Genomic DNA, 23,709 nt, shown 5'->3' on the forward strand with positions numbered 1-23,709 from the left:
ATCTGTATGACAATAAGAAGATTTTATTTCAAAATTATATTGGTAATTTCCAAAGCTCACCATGCTCTCTCAAAATCAAATAATCCATTGCTGTGTAAAAATCAAGACTAAATCAATCTGGTATGGGGTAATTGTAATCATTAATTACAATCAGCTGTAATCGATTACATTTTGCAATGTAATTTCATTTAATTAATAATGATGTAATTTCTAATTACAAGTATTCAATGACAGGAATGCAGTTTACTGCATCCATCCACACAGTGTGTACATATAATTCATTGCTGTTTGTCTGCCATTAGTAGATATCAGAGTCATTCCTGTAAAATTTAATTATTATACCCCCGCTTTAAAAAAGGGGGGGTATACTGTTTTACCTCTGTCTGTCAGTCCATCCGTCAGTCCGTCAGTCAGTCCGTCCCATGAAACTTTCGTCACATTTTTCTCAGGAACTACACATCCACCCTTTCTGTAATTTGGTATCAACATTTATATATGTTAGCCATACCGTGTGATGCGTTTTCAGATTCATCACTTGACAACTTCCTGTTTACCGAACACTTGTATGATTTTACACATGATAGCCAAGTTGAAAATTTTCGTCACATTTTTCTCAGGAGCTACACATCCATCCTTTCTGTAATTTGGTATCAACATTTATATATGTTAGCCATACCGTGTGATGCGTTTTCAGATTCATCACTTGACAACTTCCTGTTTACCGAACACTTGTATGATTTTACACATGATAGCCAAGTTGAAAATTTTCGTCACATTTTTCTCAGGAACTACACATCCACCCTTTCTGTAATTTGGTATCAACATTTATATATGTTAGCCATACCGTGTGATGCGTTTTCAGATTCATCACTTGACAACTTCCTGTTTACCGAACACTTGTATGATCTTACACATGATAGCCAAGTTGAAAATTTTCGTCACATTTTTCTCAGCAACTACAATACAAGGATTTCTGAAATTTGGTTTCAGGATTTATATAAGTCAGCTATACTGTGTGATGCGTTTTCAGATTCATCACTCGACAACTTCCTGTTTACCGAACACTTGTATGATTTTACACATGATAGCCAAGTTGAAAATTTTCGTCACATTTTTCTCAGGAACTACAATACAAGGATTTCTGAAATTTGGTTTCAGGATTTATATAAGTCAGCTATACTGTGTGATGCGTTTTCAGATTCATCACTTGACAACTTCCTGTTTACTGAACACTTGCATATTTTTACACTATTAATATTATCCACTTGCGGCGGGGGTATCATCAGTGAGCAGTAGCTCGCAGTTTCACTTGTTTGATAAGTGCTATCTTACTTTAACACTATTAATTAAAGGTTTAGTTATTCTGTATTACTGAACACAGTTTGAAAAGTGTCATATTTTGGGATTACTTGTTGAAATTATTAATGCAGATCTGATTTCTATTTCAGATGTTAATAAACCAGTAGAATCAGAACTAACACAATTTGAAAATACAGAAATGCCCAGTCAGGACCCTCAAAATATACCTGAAGATTTGCCAGAAGTATCCAATGAAACAGAAAATAACATTGAAACTGACCAATCAGCAGCCAGTGTTGTTGAAAATACTCAAGAAAATGTTCCTGATGTCAATTCAGATAATAATGTTGTTAAAGATGAACAAGAAAAGGAAAGTAACCATGATGAAAAGGAAATAATTAATGAAATGAAGGATCAACAAATAGCAGATTCTAATACTGAACCTAACAAAACTGAAAATAAAAAGAATGTGGACAGTGATATTGGTTCAAAAGCCAAAGTAGACTTAAGTGATTTTGATATTCCTAAAATAGAGAAAAATAATAAACCTATAGTACCTCCTGCTGCTTCTATGGAGCCTCCACCTATATTTGACGAAGAACCAACACAACAGAACAATACAGAGTATGTTTGATTATTGAATTCATTTTGTGTCAAAATCTTTTACAAAATAAGAAAATTATCTCCCCTTGTATTGAAAAAATGTATTTTAGGTGGCAGAAACCAGTTATTTTACAATAAATCTTTAGAATTTCATGGATTTATGATTTTATTTTCTTGAAAATTCATTCAAGCTTATATTCAAATAAAATGTATGGTTTCAAGGAACTAAGATGTGTGCGTGCTTATGTTAATATATAGAAAACCTTTAAATTTGGGTGTCTGTCCTGCATGGAAATTTAAAAATTTATAAATGCATTGCAAATAAGGCAAAAAATGTGATGCTCTGATACCAATCTAATCCTCACCTGCAAAATCCTGCTAAAAGCCGACAAGAATTTTAGCCAAAATTCAAGAGAGAAAGGATATTCAGTGAATTAGAGCCTTGTCCGAACCTATCCTTACCATCAAAATCTCAAGATATTTTTGTTTACATAAAACTGAATTTTTCCCCCACTTTGATTGGATGCCGTCAAGTGAGGAGACCACAATTTTGACATCTGATTGGACCTATATGTGAAGGAAATCCCCAACCTGTGTATGCAACTACTTACTTGTGTAGTACAATAGCCTAGAATTTACATTCATTTATTTTTTCAGTCCACATGATGCAATTATATACCTCAATACTTAACTATAACAAAATTTCTGCGTGGGACACATGTTCTGGTACACCAAAACTGGTACCTGCCACCTTAACAAAAGTTTAAATTATCTCCCTTTGCATTGAATTTTTTTTCATAATTTATTTATTACTTACAATATCATAATTTTATTAACATGGTTACAAGATCCAATATCTAGTACAATGTTCATGAAAACATAAACTGTTGATTAATAAATTATTACATGGCAAAATGTTTGTCTTATTATATATTTACAACAATCTTCAATGATATCCATAGATGTCAATAACTGTTGTTTACATTTCAGCTCCTTATTTGGAGATGATAATCATGTGGAAGATACATTAGGAATATCTTTCAACAAGGATGAAACCAAAGATATAAAGAAAAAATCATCAAAAGTTGATTTGTTAGATGATGTAAGTGTTTTATTAGATATCTTCATTGTAATAAGTTTACTATGTTGTATTTATGTACTGTTGTTCGTCTTTTGGATTTTTTGCAATGGTGTTTTTTTGTTTTTTTACAGTGAGTTGATTGTAGGTGTTATGGTAAAATTTTACCTATAGCTCAACCTGTTTTTAAAATTGTCAACACAATAGGGACATTTAAATTGACCAGTTGGTATTGTTAGATTTAAATCTACCTTGATGCTACCTGTAAAAAATTTTATTCACCTAACCAAAAGTTTCAGCATGCTTTTTTCCTGAACTTTTTTTTACCTAGGATTATTCTATTGAGAGATTTTTATTTTACTGTCATTCAAAATCTTATGAGTGATCAAGCCAAACAAGAATGACTATATCATATATTTTATTTTCTTGCAGTTACATGTAATTTAAAATTGCATGACCTAAAATGCACTACATTTCATCTAAATGTTTGCATAGCCACTACTAGCAGTGTTTAATACCCTAAATAATCCAGTCGTAATATTTCACTCACTTTAATGAAACCTCAAAATCATATTTGAATAAACAATTTCATTAATTTTTTTACACTAATATTTGACATCTCATCCAGAATTCCAATGATTTTAAATAATTCCCAATTTTATTCATTTTTCACTACTTCACTAGATTTTTTTCTAAATCCATAGTATAAATTCTGATTAACTTCCAATTATATACATCCTAATTTAACAGGTGCAGAATCTATACATAATTCAGAATCATTTCCATTACTATATTCCAAATAGTTATCCTCACTTATATTTTGTAATACATGTATTTTATTTATATTTTTACTATATATCACCTGATTTTAATATATCCACAGTAAACATTTTATTTCATTTCCTATAATAAATTTCCAAATCAAACAATATATGATTCAGAATTTTATAATGACTATTTCCAATTTCACATTCACTTAAAACATTTCCTCATGTTAGGAATATTTTAGAATATTTTACTTTCATTTTTCACTTTATCACTAGATTAGACTATATCCACTGCATTACTTCAACATTTTATTTCATTTCCTATAATAATTTCCAAATCAAACAATATTTGATTCAGAATTTTATAATGACTATTTCCAATTTCACATTCACTTTTAAAAAACATTTCCTCACGTTAGGAATATTTTAGAATATTTTACTTTTATTTTTCACTTTATCACTAGATTAGACTATATCCACTGCATTACTTTAACATTTTATTTCATTTCCAAGATCCCATTTAAATAGGGAATCATCTTAAATTTGTAATAGATCCCAAAGTTAATAATGAATATTTCAAAAATCACATTTAAAGCCACAGAAACATGTTGGATGAACTCACACTATATCTCCTACTTGAATTCCAGTTTTGAAATCTTTAAATCTTTGACATAACTAAATCCCATCGTATGAAAAATTGAATTCCTTTAGTGAACACAGCATTTTATGCACAAAACTCCCACTAATATTATAATAGATTTCAAAGAAAAAACACAGCAAGGTATACTCCAAAATTATTTCGAATTTTATATGTACAACATCATATGTAAGCCCCACAAAACGGTTTGAATGAATTATTTCCTCCTTGATGTCCTTCATGACAATAAAATCTTGAAAGAAACACATCACATTTTAAGAAGCAAAATTGCTATAAAAAGTCTGAGTAGTGAATTCAAATAAAATAAATCCAATATTGTATGCACAATGACACCAAAAGATTTAAAACATTGCAAATAATAATCCAAAATGAGAATCTTGAAGGGTCATGTGAAGAAAAAAACAACATATCCCTCTGAAAATTTAAACTGTAAACACCCTGAACAGCTATTTCTTGTTTCACTGGCAGCTGGACAATACTATGTATAAGGGTTCGAATTTTAAAGAAGCATTTTGGTGTAAAAACAGTTTAAATTTTCAAACATAGTAATACATATTTATTTTAATCTTTTACTGATTTAGAATTTTAGGTAAAAAATTGATAAATCAAATATATCAGGGATTTAAAACAATGAAAACCAAATTATTTTCTTCCCTATTAATTTTTAATAGAATAATCCTAGGTAAGAAAATCTTCAGGAAAAAAGCATGCTGAAACTTTGGGTTAGGTGAATAAAAATCTGTACAGGTAGAATCAAGGTATATTTAAATCTAACAATACCAACTGGTCAATTTAAATGTCCCTATTGTGTTGACAATTTTAAAAACAGGTTGAGCTATAGGTAAAATTTTACCATAACACCTACAATCAACTCACTGTAACCGATGAGTTTAATGTCCCTTTCGTTTCTTTTACATCTCTTATTATGGAATAATGTCAAGTGTTTTGCTTTTTATTTAACATACACATCTAGGTTATACATAGCCTAGGAAAACCTAAGAAGTTACAAAATAATAAGGATAATTTAAGGGGGTTCGCGGGTCTAAATCATATATATAGGATTTGTTTATATTTTTCTATAAATAAACTTTATCTTATAGTTAATTGAAAAATAAAATAAAAAAGTGGGGTCACCGTTCATTTGCGCTCACAATCTGCCTTCGAAAGAAGCATACATTTTTGTAAAGGTGGGTTTTTTCTGTTGAAGTAATAGGAGAAATAAAGGTAATATCGAAATAAAAAAAAGAAATTTATAACAGAAATCGCTCAAATTTTACAATAATTTAGTTTAAGTACAGCTTATATGGAAATTATATTAAAAAATATAGGTCACCGATGAGTTAAAAAAGATATTTCAATTTTAAAGCCAAAAAATGGCATTTTTCCACTAAAGGGAGATAATTTGGAACTTTTTCAATGATCTATACATTTTAAAAGTCATCTGGAGCTAACACAAAATGATTGTTTTGAATGATTTTTGTACCATATGATAAAGTAACAACTACAAAAGATAACAAATTAAATTTGCAATGAAAAACAAATGTTTAATTTTTATTCTAAAATTTTTATACCCTCGAGCCTCCTTAAGAAGGGATATTTCTATAGCCCATGTTTAATACAGAGCATTACTGTACAGTTTTAATATTTTAAACTTTTTAAATCATTGAATCTATATGAATTATTTCAATTTTATGATTGAGGAAGACATGATTTCTATATAAAAATAAGGAGAGGTGTTATGATTACCAATGAGACAATTATCCAAAAGACTTCAAATGAAGTAGAAGTTCACAATTATAGGCCGATGTATGGCCTTCAACAATGAGAAAAATCCTAACATTACATCTTTAAAAACAGCTTTGTTTGGCTATCATTTCATCACCTAATTCATATTATTTATATTTTTCACAGGATTTCAAACCACAGCCTCCCCCGCCATTGTTTGGTGATGATGACGACGACGATGATGATTTAGATTGGTTGAGTTAACACAAACTGTTATGAACATAATCTTATGTGCCAAAACTGTGATAGAACATTCCACAAAGTGTTGTTATTGTTTTGAAAGCAAAATTGCATTATTCATTAGGGAGGTTAATTTTTCTATGGTAATTATACGTCTTGTAAATGCCTAAATAGATGTGCATTATCTGTCAGCAATAGTTTTCATGAGATTGAGAAGATGTACATATAATAAGCATAACTAGCATATCATGGTACTAAATTTTATTTTTCCCTTTTTTTTCTGATTTAAATATACAATAATTGCTTATTCCAAATCCTTTTAATAGCAACATTAATATAAACAATAATCTTGTAGAATAAAATCCTTCAACAGTTTTGATACCCTTCTTACTGTGTACAATTTTTGATTTGTAGTAACTTGTTTCTGTAAATTCAGAAAATGTTGAAAGTACTAATTTTATCAATAATGAAAGATAGAATAAAATGGTAGATTACTTATTGCCACATCAAGAAAAGGCGCATTCAAATAATAGTATTACATTTAAAATGTGATTTTTTATTTTTGAAAAACTATCCTGTAGTAATTTTGCAATAGTAAACACATTGCAAAAAAATAATAAATGTATAGTATTTAAGAAAACTCATTGCTATTGGATGTAAATTTATGTTCCCATATAGTGTAATCATGTTGAATATTTCATTTATGTCGACAAAATTTCATGATTAAAATGATAAAAATCCAGGCTATTTGATGGTTGATAGGGGCATATTAAAAAGTTGAAGATGGAAGTAATAGATAAAATGTATTGTAAAATTTAAATCCATTTGTACTAACAGTTTGCTTTAAAAAAAAAAAAAAAACATTAATTTATTGTAAAGTTGATTTGTTAAATGTAGAATCATTTAAAGTTTGGAAAAATTAGTTTGTTAGAAATTATCTCCCTTTATTACAAGTATCAGCATTTGGTGCTTTTGTTGTTTTATTGTTTAAATAATTACATGTCATACAAAATAATGTGCAATGTTATAAAGATTACAGAGATAATAAATTATTTTTATGAGACAAGTTTCTTGTGAATGTTACATGAAAATTCAGTAAAATACTCCCTGCATGTGCAATGGATTTTTTCCCTTGAGTAGTAGATACTTAGCCAGCCATATATGGTGGAAACTCTCCTTATATCAGTTGGTAACAGCTTGAAACAAATCAAAAAAAAGTTTGATTTCCAAAGCAGTTGATTTTGTCATTTTCTAACCATTCTCTGTGTAATGCCTAGGTAACACATTCACAGATTTGACGCCGGATTATCTACGGATCCAATCCGGCTTCATTCTTGGCAATCTGTATTAGTCGGTAGATATCCGTATTGTTGCAGTAGTCATACGTAGTAGTACTTGTATATCCTTGATAATTTTTTAACATGCCCAAAATTTGACGAAGGATCAAACGACCGTAGTAACTCTTTACTAAACCGAATAAGACCGTACTAATCCGTTATAGTCCCTATCAAAACCTTATTAATTGGTACTTATTCATAGGCCAGGATGATTTTTACGGCTAGATTCGGATACCTTTATGCTAGTACGGTTACACCACGTATTGGAAAGGATACACTACGATTTGTTGTGAATGTGTCACCGATCGGCAGGATTTTATTATATTGCAATATGATCTAGGCAGGTATCAGCCAGGGTTCTGAAAGTCTATTATTGTTTACTATGTTACAATACAAAGTCTGGATACAACTTTATAGAATTATTTTTTTTGTTGAACATTTAAATTTGTGGTTCACCTGTACCCACAAAACCCACGAGTATTGGTATCCAACGAATAATAATGAATCCACAGTCTGTAACGACGACAAACTGACATAAGGCTAGCTTCTGTATAAATACTCCATACCTATAGGGCCCTACTTATTCTGTGAGGTAGAGGTGACAGGAGGCAGAGTAGATGGTGGACTAGGGACTGACTTCCCTATCCATGGCCTTTTGAGCCTGACTCAATTGTGTGTTGAAAATTCAACAACATTTAAGAACTTTGAAAGAATAGTCCTAAATATGTTTCAAGAACTGCTTCATGTCATTGGTCCGAGGATTACGAATAACACCACATAGTACAGACAGACAGACAAATAATTTATTTAACATCAACGAAAAATAAGCCACGATTAACTGTCATATAGAAATGATGAATAACAAGTAAATTATAGAAATGTGACTGTTTGTACTATTCTGTTTCAGACCATTTTCATATGTACTAACCCTTACGTAGCAAACTGTTGTTTATCTGCAGTACATATGTCACGACATGTGTCATTGTCATTTCCGTATTTAACAGTGTCTTACAGTAAGAACCTGTATCACTCATGTTGCCAAAATGAACCCTGTTCTTCATTATCCGTGGTAGTAACGTATAAACCCGTAGTCATACTGTTGTGCATCCATATGGGATCTGTTTCAGACTACAGAAACCACATTTCCGGAATCATCCACGAGATTAATCCGTAGCGGATCCCAAGAGATGATCCGTGAATGTGTGACCAGGCATTACCCGTTTTAGCTATTATGTATATATATATATGTAAAAGATTACTTGTCAACCAACCATTGTAACAGATGTAAACTCTGATAACTTTGGTACAAATAGAAAGATTGATGAAAATATAAAGTGGTATGTTTGACATTTAGACAACAATCCAACCATTGACGATGATAATGGAAGTTTTTTAACATGGCTATACAGCCCTTGCTCGGTCGGTCCAGCAGCCAAGTGACATACTGTACTTTATAAATGTTTGTTAATTTCACTTATTGGGATGGACCATCAAATAATAAAAATACCAGTGAAATATTTTTATTAGATTTTTTACAGAAAAAAAATATAGAAATATGATGAGATTACAAAATGAAAGAAAACAGTTAGCACCAGCTTACATAAATATACAAAAATATACTTTTATTATAAAGCATTATTGTAAAAATCAATAAAATAACAACATTGTATCAATTTAGTACTCCAAGAAACAGAAATGAAGAAAGAATAGTTTGAAATTTTTTTTTAAAGCTTTTTCAAAAATATCATAGGGTAAAAATAATGTGAGGATCCTTGTATTTTTAAGTTGTTACAGTTATAGGGATGTATAACCATACATAATGATCTATTATAGGCAACAACAAAAATGGATAACGAACTGTTCCTATCATTATAAGTAAGACTTGAATAAAAGACATCTTATCTTAAATATGAAAAGCTCTATGAAAAGAATAAATAAGAAAAAGTGTAAAATATTGTGAGTAAATGAGAAATAATGTAAAATTTCGTGAGTAAATCAGAAATAATGTAAAAAACAAAAAACAACATGTACTTGTAAAGTGTGGGGCTGCTTCATTTGTTCTAGGTCGGGCTATGCCCTGTTCGCCCTATCACGTGACTGGCTTAATTATGGCTGAAAATAAAACGAGTGGAACCGGCTGATTTAAAGATGGCAACAGAAGTTCAAATTTATACTTTTTTGCTTTCTAAGCTAGGGAATATAAACGATGAACCTATTAACAATAAATATATATTTTTGAAATGCAATCTTTTTTTCTTAGGCCTTATTCATCATAAAAACGTTTCTCAGACATAAATTTTATAAATTTGAAAATAAAATATAGCATGGCAATTTATTATCGTCATAGTGGACCAATGCAGTATCATGTAATTTACTAGTCTGATTGACAAAAATCAATCTTCACCTTTTAAATTCCGATAATTTATCTAAAAATGCGCTTCCCACCATACTTTTATGACCGGCTGATTGCTTGCCAGTGAGTGAAGACCGACGAGGGCGGCGTATGCCTATACCGGAAGCGTCGACCGGTCTATCCGGGTTAAGCTGCTGTGGCAAATGAAGTACTACCTGTGAGTTACAGACAAGAACTGCAGGTATTTTGAAATATGTTTTGGTTTCCAATTCAGCTGATTAAATGCCTTTCAAGTACCTGAGAGTGCTAAAGTCTACTTTTATACAAGAAAGTTATAAAATGTGAAAACATTACTATAAAAATATTAGAATGTGCTTATTAAAATAACATATACAAAGTTTACAAAAACAGATCAACAATATTTATAATATAAAGTACAAAATGGAACGCATTTGTCTGTGAATAAGGTCACATCAAAGTTATTTGTACATTTTTCACTCTACACTGTAAACACAGTTGTGTGAGTATTGTTGAAATTTGAATCTTTTAAAATATCCTTTGATCTGTATAAATTTTTGCCTAATATAAAATTTATGATGAATCAATTGTGAGCTTAGCAGCGAACTTGATGTGACCTAAGCACATCAACTATATCACGTAACAAAATAGATAAATATTAAAGATTGCACTGGTATACTATTACAAAAGCAGCAAGTGTAATTGTGTATAATACACACAGTCATAAACACCAAAATATCAGCAGTTAATTTCAAAATACATAACCAAAACTGTGTTACAAAAACATATACAAATGAACAGTAAAGCTTCTTTTTCTTGCATGTTTATTACTAAATTTTCCAGAACAATTTGTCCTGTTATTTTACATATGGTAAAATGTGAAAGTTGTTGAACAAATGATAAATTCATACCCTGAATGATAATATATAACAATGACACATTTTACGCTTAAATTGCCAGTATATATTTATATTAGACTTAAAAAAATATTATCAGTGCATGTATTTATTCAATGTAAACAATGAGTATTATAAACCAGAAATGAATGAAAGGAGAGCTTATTTTTATAAATCTCAGAAATAAGAGTAGTTTTGAGGAAAACTAATCCAAGTATACTTGCATACATAACTTATTTTTTATCAATTCTAGCCATGTGATTAAATTTCAACAAACATCTCAAAGAATTCTCAATTCCTAACTACACTTTTTTCTATTATCATATATATTCACCTGAGTTTAAGTGTTGCAATGAAAGAGATAAAAAGAATTCCTAAGCTTTGTTGATTTTAAATATTCAGAGCCATGAATGTTTTGCAAATCTGTTGTAATTATACCACCATTTTCTATGCTCAAAAGTTAAATTGTCAAATCTTTGAGAGAAAAACAATGCAATTTATAGCCTTAATTTTACTGTTTTTGTCAATGTCGCATTTCAAATTCTGAGACAAGTTAAAGCCTGGTGGATCATGATAGAGCTATTGACAATGTTCTGTCTGACTAACAAGATATCTGAAGCTAATCCAAGCAAGATAGCTCTGGACTCTGGATAGATGACAATATTTGGTCTAGTTAACAAGATTTCTAAACCTGTTGAAAATCAGAGTTTCTGGATAGATTTACGCACACGGTTCTGTTTGGTTAACAAGATTTCTGAAGCTTGACCAAGCCTGATGGTTCTGGAAACAAACCTGTGTACCTGCTCTTTTAAACTGGGTCATCTGAAAATAAGTAGAGAGATGTTTTTTCAGTATTATGGTAACATTCAAATATATGAATCTATTTTAAGAATGACATCTTATTTTTTCATAGTAAAGTTAAAACAGAAAATATCAGATAAAATGAAAACTTGACAGCTTGCATTGTGTTTCAAAACAGCATTGTGTAAATGTGTAAAACTATTAACAATTCCATGTCCTTATCTACATTGAATACAATTATATATTTGTAACCTTTATAACAAGAATTCTGTCAATTATGCTAATTACCTGTCTATTGATGTCCCCTATACACAGCCAGTCCCCACCATTTTTTGCCACAGCCCACTTAGCATGGTCTTTAGTTGTTTTGAAAGCAATGTCTTTATCTGGGAATATCATTGTTTCTATATTGTATACCTGAAATTCACAAATAATATATCATTTTCTTACAATTTCAGACTGCTAAATCTTGTTCCATCCAATAATCTTTTAATAATGAAGTAGAGCCAGCAACCCCAATAAACGGGCCTGCAAACTGTAATTATTTTAGTGTAAAGGTGTTTTTTTTACTTCAATTATCAAAGTAAATTTAATGGGTATCCTTGCATGTATGATATTTAAAAGTATAAAATGAAAATTGTAAATCTGCTTCATATTCAAAAACATATTAGCCTGAAATAGGAATAGGTGTAAGTTTTGTTTGTCAATTTTTCCACCTCTTTTCATGATTTTGTATGTAATACAACCCCTCACCCATTGAATTTTTTGTTGAATAGTTAGAATATGGTTCACAAAGAATATTTCAGCAACAATATTTGTGGGTGAAGGATGTCAATTTTTCAGAAAACCGTCATAAATTTGCAGAAATCGGCTAATAATCAAGTTCTTACAAAACCCCTTTCATTACGTCAGAACAAGTAACACTGATGAAACCCCCGCCTAAATATTTCAGTTAACAGGAAGTTGTTGAATGGTGAATCTGATTACCCATCATACAGTATAGCCGACTTTTATAAACCCTGAAACCAAATTTCAGAAATCCTTGTCAAGAAGTTCCTGAGAAAAATGCGATGAAAATATTCATAGGAAAGACAGACGGACTGACTGACGGATGGATGGATGGATGGATGGATGGACAGACAGACAAACAGACAGAGTTAAAATAGTATGCCCCCACTTTTTTTTAAAGCAGGGGTATAATAACATCAGTTATGACACAATTGGTAAAAATATGTTTTTAACTGAAACAATTGGACATTTTAGCATATGTTTATATCAAGTTTACACTACATTATTTATAATAGTGAAAAAAAAATAACTGTTTAAGTCCAAAATTATGAGTGAATAGAACAACTTCTTTGTGCAAGATGACAATTTTGAAGAAGTCTTAATTGCAGGAAAACAAGTCAGATTTTGCTATGAACGTGTCTTTGCCCCTTTTCAGTTATAATCATATAACCAAAGCAATATTTGAATCTGGAATAAAGTACTACTGACCTTGTATTGTATAGAACAGTTAGATGGTAGGTCATTGTGTGGAGAGTTACTGACCTTGTATTGTATAGAACAGTTAGATGGTAGGTCATTGCCTGAAGCACCATGTTCTCTCCATGTCTCTACCAACAAATCTTCATGTAAAGCAGTGGACAGTAGACCATCATATAAATCTGTAATATAATGCCATTTCAAGATATACGAAAAGCAATTGTTTTTAAATGTAGAGTTATATTTTTTTTTTTGCAATTCAAACATTGCATATTTAGTTATCTCATGTTATGCCTATATACTAATTACATTGTAAAACAAGCCTTCGTATTGAAATTTTACATGAATTTATGGCCTTTACATGAAAACCATATACCAACAAAACTCATCAATAATAACACTGTTTATGTCATTTATTATAATAAAAAGGTTTTAATATTCTGAAAAAAAATTGAGAATGGAAATGGGGAATGTGCCAAAGAGACAACAACCCGACCATAGAGCAGATCAGAGCAGACAACAGCAGAAGGTCACCAACAGGTCTTCAATGCAACGAGAAATTCTCGCACCCGGAGGCGTCCTTCAGCTGGCCCCTAAACAAATATATACTGGTTCAGTGATAATGAACACCATACTAAACTCCAAAATGTACACAAGAAACTAAAAGTTAAAATGATACAAGACTAACAAAGGCCAGAGGCTCCTGACTTGGGACAGGCGCAAAAATGCGACGGGGTTAAACATGTTTGTGAGATCTCAACCCTCCCCTATACCTCTAGCTAATGCAAAAAAGTAAACGCACAACAATACGCACATTAAAATTCAGTTCAAACAATCAATAAATGAAATATCTGAATTATTATAAATTCTGAGAGGTCAAATAAGAGCTTTTATTGTACAGTGACATATCATTTTTCTTTGAATTAATGAAAAAGTGAGTGTGCAACATTCTGTGATACTGCACTAGTGTTTGAGTGACATAAATATGCTTCATTTGGTCTATGGTGTCAATCATACCACATCTTCATAGTTTTATATTCATTAGGTTTTCAAGTTTTGCTATACAACCAAAAGGATATTGAATGATTTTCTGTCAAAATTACCCCTGAGCTCTTATAATATATAGTGCACTCACAAACAAAAAATCTGCTTGTAACAAAATTAATGCAATAACCTGATATTATCATTTCTACAATCTTTGTTACTCTATTTTATAATTTAAAGGATTATTACTTCATTGGTATATTATCTGTTGTCTAGAACATAGTCAACAATCACTTTTAAGTACTTTCTGTCAAAAATATTTATCATTATTACCCAGAATGCATTAGATTCTGAACCCGTTAAATTGAGTACTGAAATAAAATATGCTTAACAAACCTCTATGGAAATCTGTAAACTTTTCATAACTCATGAACTTGTTATGTCCCTTAGATACAATCTGTGTAACGTTGTACCATGGTGGATCCATCACATGATGTTGTTTAGGACCAAGGATCATGTTAGATAACACTGGATTGTCGGCACTAAACACGCTTGGTAAAGACGTGTCATATATCTTAGGATAGGTGTACATGAACACAGAACCTTCAAACATACAATAGAACATATTCTGATTATTAAATCTTCTCATAAGAAAAAAATAAATGCTTATGCTGAGGATAAATTATGCAGGAGTTATCACCCCTTTGTTACTTATTTTTTGTTTAAATACTGTTAACACAATTGGATATGTCACTCATGTGTGTAATTTTACTAGTATGATGCAAATTGTGAAATCAAAATGGCAAAACATTAAAATGAATTTTTGGTTACTTAAACTGACCTATTCAAAAACTCATTCATTGTTGACTATGTGATTGCCAAAGAACAGCGCACCTTCAAGTCTTGCCTCCACTACTTTGTAGAGTCGAGACATAAAATTATGCTCTCTTTCTTTCCATAAATGGATTGCTGTATTCATTCTCTTATATATAAACATAGTAATTTTATATCTTAATTTTATTTTTTTTATAATTTGTAAAAGTTTTCAAAGCTGACTATATAGTATGGGTTTTGCTCATTGTTGAAAGTCCTAAGCTGACCAATAGTTGTTTGAATCCACATTAATTAAACTCTCTGGATAGTGTTATCCTCATAGGTATTATTATCTCTTAATGTCATATTTGATGTTACATATCTGTTTTTCATCTTTATTTGGTACAAAAACTAGGCTGTTAGTTTTCTTGTTTGAATTGTTTTACATTTGTTATTGGCTTTTCTCATTGCTGAAGGTCGTACAGTGACCGATAGTTGATACTTTCTGTGTCATTTTGTCTCTTGTGAAGCGTTCTCATTAGCAATTATTATACCATATCTTCTCTTTTATAATGATAGAACTCACTATTTCATGGTTGTAGGAAGCAAATTTAAGTATTAAAATTGAATGTTTTATTTTTTAATTCATCAGGCTTGTAAAAGCGTTGATTGTGTCCACATTTTTAATATGATGGGCTTCCATGCTTCATCTTCTTACCTATATTCATAAAAAATGTGCTTCAGTCAACACTTCTTTACCCAAATAAATGTTAAAATGTAGCATTCAATTTTTAAATATAATTAAAGAAAACTTTAATACCTTACCCATTCTGTCCATCATATCATAGTTCATGGAAATACAGAGAAACGTCTGACCAAATGTACAGGCTGACTTAGGCCAGGAATATCCATCTGACTTAATTGGTGGAAATTCTGGTGTACTGTGTACCAACCAAAAACCAACTGTCTTATCAAATGCTACTGTCCCTGCAGAAAGAATATAAAAGATCATGGCACACAAGAAAACTAAAAGTAATGTTTTCTTGTGTTTTTCTTAAATTTTCTGCAATGACTTAAATTAAAGGGTCTTGTACAATACCTTCACCTTAAACATTATATATATATTCATCTCCATATTGTTAAGAATTTTTTATTACATCTTGGGATATTTGTTCACAATCTTTATGAAATGTATGACAGTTTAGTTTACCTAAAAAGAATTAATTAATCCTTTTTTGTTAATTTTCCTTACCAAAGCAGTAAGCAAGAGATCTTAATATAAAACCTGCAGTTGGCCTGCATTCAAAACTCCCCTATCAAGCAAAGCAAAGATGTTTCAATTTCACCTAACAGTCACGTTTAATGGTCTGGGAAGTGGTCTCATGAGGAATTTGTGAAAAAAGAAGACTGTAAGAAATTACACTAAAACAGAGACATAATAAATGAATAGAATTTAATGTGACTACCATCTTTCAATGTTTTATTCAATAAGCACAATTCTTACCTTTAGAATGTCCATGGTTTAGACTAGGGCTCTTCTTTGGTGGCTGATCGTTGTACATTATGTAGGCCATGGTGGTCTGAAATTAAAAAATAGTAAAAATCTGATATTGACTTTTTACAATGATTTATAACCTAGGCCCAAACTTTTAGTATACAAACTATCCTCTAATACCAGCTTTATACTTGAATTTTAACCTACTTAGCAATCAAGGGTAATTATATAATGAAGGCTTTCTTTATTTCTTTCTTATCAACCAATAGTATCAGCTTCATAAAAATCTGAAAAGGCATGACAGATCACACAGAAACAAAGCATAAAATCATATTAACTTAACATTATCAATGATTCATGAAAATGAACTCATGGTCAGTTGAATCATGCAACTCAGACATGTACACTTTACAGTCATGACATACACCAAATAAAGTGGTCCTGTGACTTATAGTACCTCAGAAACAGATCAAACCAAAGAACCATGAAAATGAGGTCAAGGTTATATGAACACTGCCAGAGAGACATGAACACATTACAATCCTTCCATACACCAAATAAAGTTGACCTATTGTTTAAATCTACTCATAAACTGACATCACTGTTAACATAAAAAAAATATCAATGACCAATGAACCATGAAATTGAGGTCAAAGTCATATGATACTTGCCAGACAGACATGTACACCTTACAATAATCTAATATACCAAATAAAGTTGATTTACTGCTTACAGTATCCCAGAAAAGAACCTAACCATGTTCCAATAAGGAACTACATAACATAGCAAATATCATCATGGTCATACAACAGTATGTCCAAATTCTGTTTTTGGTATCCATCTATTATATCTGTTTTTCATTTATTGCTGTCAAAAATCAGGCTGTTGATTTTTTCATCTGAATCATTTGACATTTTGTTATGTTGTTACAGTTGACAATGTGGTCTTCAGAAGATAATACTAGTATAGATGTTGGGCCTTTTACAGAGCTCTGACAATGTGATCTTTAGAAGATAATAATATAGATAACTATACCTTGTTGTCATAAATTTGTTGAAGGGTGTTGTATACTGCATGACCGGTTTCATCCATGCCTTTATCAGATAAAACCAGTGATGGATTATTTTGGTCCATATAATAAAATCCTCTGCCTTCATGGAGGACTGGAGTTTTACCATGTCTCAATTCTGGTAACTTGTAAATAGCAAACCTTAAATAGAATTTGTACACGGAACATAGTAATCATTAAATCTGTCAACGGATAATTGTGGGTATAATAAGGGATCTTTGTAGAACACAAGAATTTGATTTTTTTTATATCTAATCCTGATGCATCTATAGATATATATTAAATCAGAATATAACATAGCAAAAAAAAACACCTTTATCATCCTCATGATCAGGGTAATGTTGTCAAAAGTGTGAAATCATTTTCTGTAAAAAAATTAATAAAAAAGGCACACCTTTGCTTCAGATGAAAATTGGCCAGGATGTCAATGAGGACTTTTAGATACTCATACTTTTGGACTGCATGTGTTGCTGATCATTTTTGCAACTTACATAATCAACTTTTTCTGGATAACAACCAAAATTACTAAAAACAATAAAAAGCAACATTTTAGGGGCAATAACTCTAAAATGTTTGTCAAATTTTAATGCTAGATTGATTTTGTCATGCTGATCATTTTAGCAGTTTACACTTTTAACCTAGCTCCTATAATTTTAATATATCAGCAAAAAATTAGAATACTGTATAATCATTGATAATCCAGGGGCAATTAAAACATTAATAGTCCTGGTATATAGTTTGAAAACCTTTCAGGGTGAATAAATCTTGTGTACCATTTTTGCACTTTAAACTTTTAACCCAGCTTTTACACTAAAAAAATACCTACATGACCTATAGCTCCTATAGTTTTTATTATAATATCCTACAACTGCTAAACATTTGAAAATTTTTATATTGATGTGCAATAACTCCAAAATATTTTTCTCTAATTTCTATAGTTGATACATCTTGTATTGTAGATCAATTTTTCTATGATTACTTTTAACCTAGCTGTTTAAATCACTGTGAAGGAGGGTGATGGTTGGGGATTAGGGAGGGACAACTCTGTTAATCACTGTGAAGGAGGGTGATGGAAGGGGATTAGGCAGGGACAACTCTGTTAATCACTGTGAAGGAGGGTGATGGTTGGGGATTAGGGAGGGACAACTCTGTTAATCACTGTGAAGGAGGGTGATTGTTGGGGATTAGGGAGGGACAACTCTGTTAATCACTGTGAAGGAGGGTGATGGTTGGGGATTAGGGAGGGACAACTCTGTAAATCACTGTGAAGGAGGGTGATGGTTGGGGATTAGGGAGGGACAACTCTGTTAATCACTGTGAAGGAGGGTGATGGTTGGTGATTAGGGAGGGACAACTCTGTTAATCACTGTGAAGGAGGGTGATGGTTGGTGATTAGGGAGGGACAACTCTGTTAATCACTGTGAAGGAGGGTGATGGTTGGTGATTAGGGAGGGACAACTCTGTTAATCACTGTGAAGGAGGGTGATGGTTGGTGATTAGGGAGGGACAACTCTGTTAATCACTGTGAAGGAGGGTGATGGTTGGTGATTAGGGAGGGACAACTCTGTTAATCACTGTGAAGGAGGGTGATGGTTGGTGATAAGGGAGGGACAACTCTGTTAATCACTGTGAAGGAGGGTGATGTTGGGGATTAGGGAGGGGCAACTCTGTAAATCACTGTGAAGGAGGGTGATGGTTGGTGATTAGGGAGGGACAACTCTGTAAATCACTGTGAAGCAGGGTGATGGTTGGTGAGTAGGGAGGGACAACTCTGTAAATCAATGTGAAGGAGGGTGATGGTTGGGGATTAGGGAGGGACAACTCTGTAAATCACTGGGAAGGAGGGTGATGGTTGGGGATTAGGGAGGGACAACTCTGTAAATCACTGTGAAGGAGGGTGATGGTTGGTGATTAGGGAGGGACAACTCTGTTATCACTGTGAAGGAGGGTGATGGTTGGTGATTAGGGAGGGACAACTCTGTTAATCACTGTGAAGGAGGGTGATGGTTGGGGATTAGGGAGGGACAACTCTGTTAATCACTGTGAAGGAGGGTGATGGTTGGGGATTAGGGAGGGACAACTCTGTTAATCACTGTGAAGGAGGGTGATGGTTGGGGATTAGGGAGGGACAACTCTGTTAATCACTGTGAAGGAGGGTGATGGTTGGTGATTAGGGAGGGACAACTCTGTTAATCACTGTGAAGGAGGGTGATGGTTGGTGATTAGGGAGGGACAACTCTGTTAATCACTGTGAATGAGGGTGATGGTTGGTGATTAGGGAGGGACAACTCTGTTAATCACTGTGAAGGAGGGTGATGGTTGGTGATTAGGGAGGGACAACTCTGTTAATCACTGTGAAGGAGGGTGATGGTTGGTGATTAGGGAGGGACAACTCTGTTAATCACTGTGAAGGAGGGTGATGGTTGGTGATAAGGGAGGGACAACTCTGTTAATCACTGTGAAGGAGGGTGATGTTGGGGATTAGGGAGGGGCAACTCTGTAAATCACTGTGAAGGAGGGTGATGGTTGGTGATTAGGGAGGGACAACTCTGTAAATCACTGTGAAGGAGGGTGATGGTTGGTGATTAGGGAGGGACAACTCTGTAAATCACTGTGAAGGAGGGTGATGGTTGGGGATTAGGGAGGGACAACTCTGTAAATCACTGTGTAGGAGGGTGATGGTTGGTGATTAGGGAGGGACAACTCTATTATCACTGTGAAGGAGGGTGATGGTTGGTGATTAGGGAGGGACAACTCTGTTAATCACTGTGAAGGAGGGTGATGGTTGGTGATTAGGGAGGGACAACTCTGTTAATCACTGTGAAGGAGGGTGATGGTTGGGGATTAGGGAGGGACAACTCTGGTAATCACTGTGAAGGAGGGTGATGGTTGGGGATTAGGGAGGGACAACTCTGTTAATCACTGTGAAGGAGGGTGATGGTTGGGGATTAGGGAGGGACAACTCTGTTAATCACTGTGAAGGAGGGTGATGGTTGGTGATTAGGGAGGGACAACTCTGTTAATCACTGTGAAGGAGGGTGATGGTTGGTGATTAGGGAGGGACAACTCTGTTAATCACTGTGAAGGAGGGTGATGGTTGGGGATTAGGCAGGGACAACTCTGTTAATCACTGTGAAGGAGGGTGATGGTTGGGGATTAGGGAGGGACAACTCTGTTAATCACGGTGAAGGAGGGTGATGGTTGGGGATTAGGGAGGGACAACTCTGTTAATCACTGTGAAGGAGGGTGATGGTTGGGGATTAGGGAGGGACAACTCTGTTAATCACTGTGAAGGAGGGTGGTGGTTGGGGATTAGGGAGGGACAACTCTGTTAATCACTGTGAAGGAGGGTGATGGTTGGTGATTAGGGAGGGACAACTCTGTTAATCACTGTGAAGGAGGGTGATGGTTGGGGATTAGGGAGGGACAACTCTGGTAATCACTGTGAAGGAGGGTGATGGTTGGGGATTAGGGAGGGACAACTCTGGTAATCACTGTGAAGGAGGGTGATGGTTGGGGATTAGGGAGGGACAACTCTGTTAATCACTGTGAAGGAGGGTGATGGTTGGGGATTAGGGAGGGACAACTCTGTTAATCACTGTGAAGGAGGGTGATTGTTGGGGATAAGGGAGGGACAACTCTGTTAATCACTGTCAAGGAGGGTGATGGTTGGTGATTAGGGAGGGACAACTCTGTTAATCACTGTGAAGGAGGGTGATGGTTGGGGATTAGGGAGGGACAACTATGTTAATCACTGTGAAGGAGGGTGATGGTTGGGGATTAGGGAGGGACAACTCTGTAAATCACTGTGAAGGAGGGTGATGGTTGGGGATTAGGGAGGGACAACTCTGTTAATCACTGTGAAGGAGGGTGATGGTTGGTGATTAGGGAGGGACAACTCTGTTAATCACTGTCAAGGAGGGTGATGGTTGGTGATTAGGGAGGGACAACTCTGTTAATCACTGTGAAGGAGGGTGATGGTTGGTGATTAGGGAGGGACACCTCTGTAAATCACTGTAAAGGAGGGTGATGGTTGGGAATTAGGGAGGGACAACTCTGTTAATCACTGTGAAGGAGGGTGATGGTTGGTGATTAGGGAGGGACAACTCTGTTAATCACTGTGAAGGAGGGTGATGGTTGGTGATTAGGGAGGGACAACTCTGTAAATCACTGTGAAGGAGGATGATGGTTGGGGATTAGGGAGAGACAACTCTGTTAATCACTGTGAAGGAGGTTGATGGTTGGTGATTAGGGAGGGACAACTCTGTTAATCACTGTGAAGGAGGGTGATGGTTGGTGATTAGGAAGGGGTAACTCTGTTTAAATCACTGTGAAGGAGGGTGATGGTTGGTGATTTAGGGAGGGACAACTCTGTAAATCACTGTGAAGGAGGGTGATGGTTGGGGATTAGGGAGGGGCAACTCTGTTAATCACTGTGAAGGAGGGTGATGGTTGGTGATTTGGGAGTAATTATTGGTGATTTGTGAAGAACAACTGTCTCTACTGGTTAATGTCTGTGTCATTTTGGTCTTTTGGTGATAGTTGTCTCATTGCCAATCATACCACATCTTATTTTTTATACTAGTTTCCAGAATGTAGTGAAGCCACAAAGTGACTATTATCATATTTGTATTTTTTACTTTTAAATTTATGTTATTACTTCACTTTTATTCTTAATAGATTCACCATATTTTTATTTTTTTCAAATTTTCCATGTGTACGCAACAGTTTTTTTACATTTTTTTTTTAGGTAAGAAGTTTAATTATATGAGCAACTAACAGTAACAAAAGGTTTTGAATAAAAAAAAATGATATTTAATGATATTCTTACATTTTAATGTCAGTGAGATTATTGAGATACAATTTAATCAGTGCCGGCTAAATAGCAAATTTGCTGGTGCCGGTCAAATAGCAATTTTGCTATTTTGCCAGTGGCCGGTCAAATAGCCACTGCCATATATATATCTGTCAAACAGCCTTTAATAACAGGGTGATGATTGGTGATTTGGGAATGACAAGTCTGTTTTAAACTGTGAAGGAGGGTGATGGTTTGTGATTTGGGAGGAAACCTCTCTGTTCAAATTGGTTGATTTTGATTGCCATTCTGTAATAATTTTGTATTAATGGATAACATAATGACATGATGGTCTCCGAGCTCAGTCTATAGTCACTCATTTATGTCAAAATAAGAAGAAATTAAAGCTATTTTTCTAAAAAAAAAAATTGATTTGACACTTTCCTTGATTAATTGGATAAGATCTGGGCCATACTACATAAGCTAATGGCTAATCAAGAAAAGTCTAATGAATAACTACATATATGCATCCGTCACAAGGAGATGTGTCATACTATCTGACTATAGCTCATAGTTCACTTCAGACCAGTTGTTAGAATGGAGGTTTTCAAAGCTAAAATAAAACTAATACTAGATACTTAATTATCAAAATTCACTTACCAATCAACTGGCGATCCATTCTTTGAAAGACATTGCATGCAATAACAAATTTCAATAAGTATGGATAATATTAAACTGTTAAAAATAAGCTTCCTACTTCCCGCCATTGTGAAAGTAAATTCGGAAGTCACGTGTATTTTCTACTTTCACTTTCTATTGGCCTCCTTTAAATGTGGACAGAAGTTAGATTTATCAAATAAAGTTATCCCTCTTTGTACATATTCATTGCGATATATTTTTGAAAAAAGTAAAAATCACTTGTATATAAATAAACTCATCATAGATACCTGGACTAAATTTAGTATATACGCCAGACGCGCATCCCGTCTACAAAAGACTCATCAGTGACGCTCGAATCCAAAAAGTTAAAAAGGCCAAATAAAGTACAAAGTTGAAGAGCATTGAGGACCAAAATTCCTAAAAGTTTTGCCAAATACAGCTAAGGTAATCTCTGCCTGAGGTAGAAAAGCCTTAGTATTTCCAAAATTCAAAAATTTCTAAACAGTAAATTTATAAATATAACCATATCAATGACAATTCATGTCAGCACAAAAAGTGCTGACTACTAGGCTGGTGATACCCTCGGGGAAATAAATCTCCACCAGCAGTGGCATCGACCATGTATTCTTCAGT

General features: G+C 33.4%; 2 protein-coding genes across 4 annotated transcripts in view; one reads left to right on the top strand and one right to left on the bottom strand.

The window, feature by feature from the left end:
• Positions 1-7,436, top strand: part of LOC139511361 (FK506-binding protein 15-like) — a 35,775-nt gene extending 28,339 nt beyond the window's left edge. For both annotated transcript variants that reach the window (XM_071298023.1, XM_071298024.1), the window contains 3 exons: positions 1,449-1,923; positions 2,893-3,004; positions 6,317-7,436. In XM_071298023.1, the coding sequence (XP_071154124.1) occupies positions 1,449-1,923; positions 2,893-3,004; positions 6,317-6,394 (665 nt within the window). In that variant the 3' untranslated portion in view covers positions 6,395-7,436. The remainder of the gene's footprint in view (positions 1-1,448; positions 1,924-2,892; positions 3,005-6,316) is intronic.
• Positions 7,437-8,488: 1,052 nt separating this feature from the next.
• Positions 8,489-23,226, bottom strand: LOC139511363 (plancitoxin-1-like). 2 transcript variants are annotated; one of them, XR_011662012.1, is made up of 9 exons: positions 23,077-23,226; positions 17,588-17,762; positions 16,562-16,637; positions 15,883-16,044; positions 14,641-14,847; positions 13,327-13,442; positions 12,064-12,192; positions 10,273-11,796; positions 8,489-9,753 (listed from the first exon to the last, which is right to left on the bottom strand). XR_011662012.1 is itself a non-coding variant. In XM_071298026.1 (8 exons), exons 1-8 carry the CDS (start codon positions 23,181-23,183, stop codon positions 11,695-11,697), a joined length of 1,128 nt encoding a protein of 375 aa, XP_071154127.1. In that variant the 5' UTR covers positions 23,184-23,226; the 3' UTR covers positions 10,889-11,694. The 2 variants fall into 2 exon arrangements, 1 of the variants encoding a protein (XP_071154127.1); XM_071298026.1 differs by lacking the exon at positions 8,489-9,753 and having other exon boundaries at positions 10,889-11,796; positions 13,273-13,442.
• Between the last annotated feature and the right edge of the window lie 483 nt (positions 23,227-23,709).

Source organism: Mytilus edulis, chromosome 2, assembly GCF_963676685.1.
Source record: "Mytilus edulis chromosome 2, xbMytEdul2.2, whole genome shotgun sequence".
NCBI classification, from domain to species: domain Eukaryota; kingdom Metazoa; phylum Mollusca; class Bivalvia; order Mytilida; family Mytilidae; genus Mytilus; species Mytilus edulis.